The 8,746-nt window shown below is 33.7% G+C and overlaps 1 protein-coding gene across 1 annotated transcript; it reads right to left on the reverse strand.

Moving 5' to 3' along the window:
• Window positions 1–6,350: 6,350 nt before the first annotated feature.
• On the reverse strand, window positions 6,351–7,577 carry LOC143596385 (FCS-Like Zinc finger 8-like). The gene is made up of 2 exons (XM_077075172.1): window positions 6,850–7,577; window positions 6,351–6,535 (listed from the first exon to the last, which is right to left on the reverse strand). Exons 1-2 carry the CDS (start codon window positions 7,557–7,559, stop codon window positions 6,460–6,462), a joined length of 786 nt encoding a protein of 261 aa, XP_076931287.1. The 5' UTR covers window positions 7,560–7,577; the 3' UTR covers window positions 6,351–6,459.
• Window positions 7,578–8,746: the final 1,169 nt, after the last annotated feature.

Genomic DNA, 8,746 nt, shown 5'->3' on the forward strand with positions numbered 1-8,746 from the left:
GTGATGTTTTATAGTGTTTGAATAATTTCAAAGTTGTGACGGCCATAAGTTACACTTTTGTAAGTTATGACTTACGGCAACAAGTCTTAAAGAGGCTTAAATAATGAACCACAAACGCCCCCCTAGATGACTTGCTTAACTAAACGGTTACTAATCTAGAACTTCAATCGCGGTACAAACATTTGATATCTTTTGTTTTCAATGTGTACAATATGACATGGATGTATTTTATTTTTCTTCACTAACGTTTTGAGATTTCAGATGTCTCAAGCGAGTAACAAAAGAGACCATTATATTTATTTTTCTTCTAGCAAAAATCAACGATAATTGTGATCTAAGCACACCTGAGAGCAGATTGCTGGTTTTTTATTTATAAAATATTTTAAAAAACCGCCTTTTTGAAAAAGAAAATATGGGCTTGATAAATGGTTTATTGTCGTATTTAGGCCTTTTAGTTTTAAAAAATAGCTTATATATTTTTGTATCTCGGAAAGAACTGGCGGCTAGTAACCGGTTAATACATTTTGGCCTAGATACTGGTTAACCGAAACAGATTTTAGATTTTTTTTGAATATTTTGTTAAACCGTTTTTTTCCAGTTATGTAATGGTTAACCAGTTCAGTTATGCCCAAAACCAGTTATACCAACTAGGATTTTTGTGCTTGAAAACCGGTAAGTACCAGACCCGATTAGCCGGTCTAGCCAATTAACCAGTTTGTGCATGTTTAGTTATATACATAAAAAAACGTGTTCATCAGTCATCTCTAAATGTAAATTAAATTTCGGGTCCCTCTCGAAAACGGGTCCTCAGTAGCGTCGACGCCTGACGACCCTTTGTGCGACCCGTCATACAAGTTGATATCAATGATGATATAAAACAAGCTAGTGCAATCAAGATTCTTTTTCCATATAGTTCAAAAGGAGAAGCTTTTTTTTCTCTTAGGTAAACATAACAGAGCCTCATGTGCTAAAAGACATAGAAAGTTAGGCAGGCTGTGGGCATCAAACAAAGTGGTAAAAAGAAGAGAGTACCCTACGTCCAATGATCACAATATGTGAAACAAGATTAGTCTTTGTGATATGTCAAAATAAAAATAACATAAGGTTTATCCTAACTTTTTTTTAAATATTTAGTAGGAAGTGCTAGAACATGTGACACCTTATTAGAAACCCATAAAACCATTGAATAAGTGACACCTAATTGGGCTTTATTAAGTAAAAAGCATTAGACGTGAAAAAAAAAACCTGAACCCTAATTGGGCTTTATTAAGTAAAAAGCATTAGAGGTGAAAAAAAAACCTGAACCCGAGAGAAAAACCGGAACCGTTTTTTTTTAAACCGGGATTTTAATACCCGAACCCGAACCGACCTTACCCGTAGAGTACGGATAGGGTATGACTTTCATTGTTGAAACCCGAACCCGTACCCGATCTAAACCCGATAATACACGAAACCCGGGTTTTTTGCATACCCGGATATTAATGTTTGTGCACCTGGCCATGGCTGTGTGGCTGCCCACAGATCTATAGTCGTTCTCCAACGGATCTTTTTAGAGCACATATATGATATAAATACTTGTTAGAGCAACACCTTTTGATACACCAAACAACAATTGAAAACACATAAAATATATGTTTTTATATTATTGTTTAGTTGTTTTTATATTGAATGAACTTTGAAGTTTGCATGCAAAAAATTGTAGTTTGGATAAAAAAAACGAAGCAGACCCGTTGATAGAAGAAAGCTGTACAAAAAGGGTTTTCTTAATCCCGGAAATAGGATATTCAAAACCCAGAAAACGAGTTTTTTCAATACACGGAAATAGGGTATTCAAATACCCGGGTATTGAAGACCGGTTCAATACCCGACCGGGACCCAGTACATAGGGTATGGTTTTTCAAGCCAATACCCGGACCCGAACCTGACCCGGTTATTGCTAATACCTGATTTTCCATTATTCAATCATACCCGAACCCGGGTTTTTCTAATACCCGATTTGTGCACCTCTAAAAAGCAGTCCTGCAAGCGTCTTTGAGCATTAGTTGAAGTACGTAAATCTAGATTTCTAGGTAGTATGTCAGTAGGCTTGAAGAAATGATAAAATATCCAGTAATGGATCATTTGTATATGTTTCTAGGCAATGCTGTAGAACTAGTTAGGTATTAGTCAGATGGTAGGGTATAGACTAGCGATTAATCGAGATTAATATGATTGAAATTTATATTTGGTTTTCAAATATACATATATATATATATACCAAATTTTATATAGAAAACTTTTCGATTTTTACTGATTTTGATCAATAGTGACTAATCAGCGTCTAGTCAATGGTATACCGACTAACGAGAGAAACCGTGTCGGTTCGCCAAACATTTTAAAAAATATATTTTTTTTGGCATAGTTTCGTGCTGTAACCTAAAACCGATCAAATTCGCGTCAACTCATCACTGCACCGCACGAGTTTTACCAATAGACCACACGTTGTTTCAAAAACGTTTCTTTTTATCATATCAAGTTATAGGAATGTCAAAATTACGATGGACACTTCTTTGGGTTTATTGTGACTGCCATTACGAATCTAACGACCAAATTCGTGTCGTTATGCCGCGTAACAGGCCATATGTGATATGATTTATCAACATTTGTAATAACCCATTTCAAGATTTCATCATAACTAACAAATCAGAAACCATCATTTCATCACATTAGAATCAAAATAATAATGAGATTTCATCAAACTATTTTTTAAAAACATAAATTTTTTACTATAAAATATGAGGAAAAAAATGCATCTCTTATTTCTAATTATGTGTATATCTTTTGCACAACATTTTTGTATATATGCTACCGCACTCCCCTAATGCAGAAAGTTCTGATAACCAGACTTTGTCGTCTTAACTGGACGCATACTGGCTTCAGCGTTTGACATGTTTAGTTGGTTGTTATTATTATTATTATTTAACATTCTTTAATGTAATTAATTAACAGGAATCTTTATATAATCAGCAAATGTATGATTGGAGTGTCAATTATTGGACATAAAATCGTACGATTGATATGATTCCACGACTTGATCAACATTGTAATCCAATAATCTCACAAAGTCATTATCAAAATATATAATTTAATGGTTTATGTCATTTTAGGTTTCTATATCAATTGTTAAATGTCACATAGTTATCCCTCGATCATGTCAATCTATTAATACCCGAATGGCTATTGGTTTATTTAACCCGTTTAATTAAACAAAGTTAGCCAATAGACGAAAAAAACTATCACCGATTGGATCATTTTATTTGATTTTAATCAAATGTCACTTTCATAATTATAGGTGAAAATTAATTTTTAGTGAATTTGATCACGGGATAGTTTAGTTTGTTATAATTTTAATAAACTAATCTACAATAATAACCTGGGAAATACGACACGGTAAATTTTTTTGTATGATTATAACACTTAAGTTGTTTGTTACGCTAATTTGCTTTATCGAGACAAATGTCTCGATAATTAGCTTAACATGCATACTAAGCATAAGTTAGACCTCATGATGCGACATCAAGTGTTGTAAGAATAAGTGAAGGTATGTCATTCAAGAGTATGAGAAATTGGTCATTAGGTTGTGTTTAATTGGGTGTTTATATTGTTAGTGTGTCTGTATCAGATACGAGGTCCCAATATATGTGTAATTTATGAACGTATGCATATTTTCATTTATCGTTGATTTACAGAGAAAGTTTCCAGCTTCGTAAACTCCGACTAATCATAATGTGGGTACAAGACCTCGTAAGTTCTGGCATACCTACGAGCTAGGGTGCCAATGTCTTTTGTTCCTTGCAACTCCCACTCGTCTAGTCATTTTTCTAGGATCCTTGGGTTGATTTGCTAGTTACGTTTTATCTAAATATTTAGTAAAGACAAATTATCTAAGTATGTTACCTTAGGCGAGGTGCCTTTGGGGAGGATTACCTTAGGTGCGGGCGCACGACACCTTTTGTGAGAACAAGGGACGTTATCCTAGCCTCTTAGGTGAGGATAGGCAATGTTACCGTTAGTGTGGTTAACCTTGAAAAACTTAAGTGGTTTTACTTTACCTCGTATAAACTTGGGTAAGGTAAACCTTAGGTGAGGTAAACTTAGGTAACTAGCTAAGCTTTGTGTATGGTAGTAAATGTACGCCAAAAAGTTTAAATTATAAAAACTACTTTGTTATAAGTACAGGTAAATATGAGAATTTGCTGCATTTTAAAGTATAAGAAATATAAATTAATACTATAAATATTTTTTAATACTTTCAGATAACAATGACTTCATTTTTCTAAATAATAATAATAATAACCCTTAATTTTTTATTTTATAACAACTAGTATAATTTATATGATGTACACAATTATATTTTTTTATTTTGATAGTGGCACTTCACTCACACTAATAATTTAATAATAAAAGAAAACAAAAAAAAGTGGGCGTAAGCATGTGATTATCACGTGACCGTGGAAATAGACATTTCAATTTTCTATTTTATATATATACAAACAAAGAAAGATATGTTATAATAGTATTTGTACATAATGCAGTAAATATCAGGAATTCTTAATAAACACCAGTAACTAATAACTTGTTTTACCTGATATAAATATACACATATTTTATATTATAAGTATTTTTTAAATACTTATAATTGTATTCTCTTAATCGGTTTATTAGAATGAGTCCCAACTCGAACCGAAATTTTAGAATTATAATATGAATTATCAATTTAATTCGAATAATCCGAAATCAAATCCAAAGAAAACCATAATTTAGCATTTTAACTGCGTTAGAGTTAAATTTAAGTGAGAGGAAGAATGCCCCCTCACTTTAATGTTTCTGAATATTTCAATGTTAACCACTTCATAAATACACTTGTTAGTTGTCACATTCTTAAGAAAAGTGATAACACCAATACTAGTATGACTTTTATTACATGAAAGACACCTTACACCTCAAAAAAGTTTTGTTCAATTTTATATAAATCAACTTTAGCCTATCCTTTTTTAATCAAACTTGTGTAATATTTTCGAATCATTTCAATGTATTATTAACTTGTTTTTTATGGGCTTATTTCTACCTTTTTAGATACAAAAGCCACTTATATTTCAAGATAATAAGCTATAAAAAATAAGTGTGTTTAAAAGGGAAAAAATTATGAATAAATGGGACCAATTGTCATGTAAAAGGCAAAGTAAAGACAAAAGCATCAAGAATAATCATTTCAAAGAAAGCCATACTAAGGCTACGTCTAGTGGAGAGTTTACAATTAGGGGTGAATTGTGACACGTGGCGTCCAGTCAGCATGGAATGGAAATTTGGTTTTGGGGTGTAATGGTGTAGGGGCTACAAGTTGGGCCCACAGTGTCTTTTTTTATTATTTTCTTTTTATAATTAAACTATTTAAATAAAAACCGAAGTACACTTTTGGATGGCGGAGAATCCTAAATATCCTCTTGCATCGGATTTCTGTTGAAAATACTCATACTCCCGCTCCATATCTCCAACGATGCGCAAAAATAAACGCTTGGACATCCGAAAACGACGTCGAAACATAGCGTCGTTAAATGTAGGTGTATTGTCGAAGTAGTTCTTCATCAAACGAGTGTTCGCTTGCGTACGATCCCGAAGGATATATGACCGTCTATGTGGTGCCGTAGATGGAGCAGAGCCGGACACCATGTTATTGGCGACGGCCCGAACCGCGTTCGTGACCTCTAAATGCTCTTCCGCCACTTGTCGGTGAATCTGATGAATCCTTCGACTCTCGTTTATTAATTGATCCAAAATCTCGGCAGAGTTCGTGGAATCCGGGGAACTCATTGAGTTTGAAAAAGTATGAAAATAATAAAAATGATTGGTATTTTTATGTTTGAGTTTGTGTATGATAGGGTGAAAATGGTTAGATAAAGTTTGATATATATATTAAGTTTTTAAATTAATTTTTTTTTTATATATTTAGCCGTTACCCAACGGCATTATTATTATATTATTATTTCTCCATCTCGCAGGCGATAAACTATTCCCGCTCCCGCCCCATTTCGCCTAAGGGGCGGTGTTCCACCATAAAATCGTCCCTAATTCGTCCTTTTCCTCGTCCACTACACTCTGCCTGACATCATAGGGACACCTTTTATTTATGTAATTTATTTTTCATTTTTTTACAATATATGTCTCTCTCTCTCCCTCATCTCTCGATACAATATATGATATTGGAATTGGTAAAAAGAAAAAGAAAAAGAAAAAAATAAATAACAAAAAAAAAATTGTAACAAGGGAAAAACCAAAATCATCACCTACTTCTAAGTTCCAACACTACATCATACAACAAAACAAAATCCCAAAAAAATTTATTTAACCTTAAGAGTTGAAAACCCCACTCTAGTCTTGGTCAACCCAATTTTTGAGGGGCAAAATAGTCATTTCATTAATTCATTTCATATTCATCAATCCATCCAAAAACATCTCTTGGCACCTGCATTCTTCACTACAAAATGCTTTCTCACCCCTACAAACATGCAATAATGTTATATTATTATTCACATACTCAACACAAACATACAATCTTGAAAATTAGCTTAAATATCAAGAATCCATAAAGATCAAACTTTTATTAGGGGTGCTTCGGATTCTTTTTTTTTACCATCTTACGACTTATAACTTTACAAAAAATAAAAAAAAATGTTTTTATTACGAGTTACAAACTAGTAACTTAAAACATATTACTGTAAGCTGTAAGCTGTAAGAAGGTAAAAATAAGGAATCCGAAACACCGCCTTGATCAAAAGTAAAATTAAAACATGGGATTATTAAATTATTAACCTGTACATAAAAATATCATCTCCATCACCAAGACTCTTCTTACAAGTCTGACAAAATCTCACAAAACTATCCAAACCCGGTGACCCGACCCGAATCCCACAGCAGCTATTCACAACACAATTATCATAAATATGGGTCGTTTTCGGGTTAGGCCCATGAGAGATCACACGTGTATACTCTTCAGAACTCTCCATCTCCTTCAAAGACAACGGCCCAGAAAACAACCCGGGCGACCCGAACCCGGTCGGAGTCGGGTGACCCGAATAAGAATTTCGGGTCTTGATCCCAAAATCTGACCCGTTTTCAAACGGGTCGGTTGGGATTTGGATTTTTAACTCCGACCCGAATAGTATCTTCCGGGTCGGAGTATTGGGCTTATTACAAATAAACCCATTAGGGTTTTCTTGAACAAGAATCAATGCAATCCCTGAAGAGTCATCCGGGTTGCGTTGACTTTGGTCAACGGCCTTCATGGGTTTTTCCAGGTTCGGGTTGAATCGAAATGGGTTGGCGCCAAAAATGGTAATTTGTTTGTGGGTGTCGAGAATTGAAGTGGGTGAGAGGTTAAGGTTAAAGAATCTTGGAGAGCCAAGAAATGATGAAATGGATCGGGTCGAGTCGGGTGTGGTCCGGGTTGAAGATGGGTGTTGGTGATCTGACATGATTGGTGATTGTTTGGTTACAGCTCTTGATCTGTTCCTTAGCATCATACGGTTCAGTTCGGTTCGGTTCGGTTCAAATCTATGTTGACGATGTTATCTTTGGGTGGACGACGAGTGATAATAAAGAAAAAAAGGTTTTAAAATGAGTTTTTGATCAAGAGAAAAAAAAGTTCAAGAGAAACAAGAAGTTATTCGGATTAAAACCCAAGTGTTGGTAACAAAATTAATATTGGATTTTCTAAGGTTCAATCTGCCCTTTTGATTTGTGTTAGCATGAAATGAAACTAAGGAAGAAATGGAAGAAAGAAAAAAGATGGGTTTTTTTTTTTTTCATTTGGGTGTGATGTTTGGGTGCTTTTAAAAACAAGATAAGGATGAGAGAGAGTGAGAGAAATATTATTTTTTTAATTAATTTTTAATATTTATGATCAATAAATGTTATTAAAATGTGTACTGGTTTTTTAAATTTACTTTAAATCCTTTTCAGGGAAAACGACAAACAACTTCATAGAGGGGACTGTGTGATAAAGTTGGTTAAATTAAATCAGTAAGTTATTTTATTTCACTTTCTATCAAAGTGATAAGGAGCTTGGTTTTTTAAATGAACACTCAAATTCAATTCTTGGTCTCAAAGCTTCGTTTTTAGCAGGATTGGCTTTGCTGTTTAAAAGGGGCTTGCGGCGCAGCTTGTTGTCCGTTTGCCTGCCACTTTATTGTAATCGTTTTATAGTAAATTATATAAAACTTCGATTATTTATAAAAAAAAAAAAATTCTTATTTATGACGTTTTGGTGGAACATGGATGACTTAATGAGAAATACTGAGATTTTTGTGATCTTCAGCTTGATCTTAAGGACATTTGGGTTTTACCACCATTGGGTTTTCTTCAGAACTGAAGATAACTTAGAGGTGCTTAAGTGTTCGGTACGGCTGAGTTGGGTCAGTTGGCAGTGGCTTTTTTCCATTAGATCACATGTACGGAGTATCTATGTATTTTATGTTTGTCGGCAAAAAAAAAGTGAAGTAGTGAAATACTCTTGATATGAAAAGTTGGATAATTGAGATAAATAGACTTTTATTAGATTTACAAGTCTAATTTGGCTTACTAAGTGAAACTCGATAAACAAGTTTTAACTAGGTTTAACTTCGTTTATACTTGAACTGAAAGTCTAAGGGAGTCATGTAACATATGAATTGATCTATTCGTTTAAGTATAACTAGAAATTTGCAAACAA

The sequence above is a fragment of the Bidens hawaiensis genome, unplaced genomic scaffold (genome assembly GCF_021521415.1).
Source record: "Bidens hawaiensis isolate Kalapana, Puna unplaced genomic scaffold, B.hawaiensis_p1.1 tig00046324_1, whole genome shotgun sequence".
NCBI classification, from domain to species: Eukaryota; Viridiplantae; Streptophyta; class Magnoliopsida; order Asterales; family Asteraceae; genus Bidens; species Bidens hawaiensis.

Coding starts and splice junctions, on each gene's coding strand:
- LOC143596385 (XM_077075172.1), bottom strand. CDS start 7,559: ATGATGCTAAGGAACAGATCAAGAGCTGTAACCAAACAATCACCAATC. Junction 6,536..6,849: donor GATGATATTTTTATGTACAG/GTTAATAATTTA, acceptor GCATGTTTGTAG/GGGTGAGAAAGCATTTTGTA.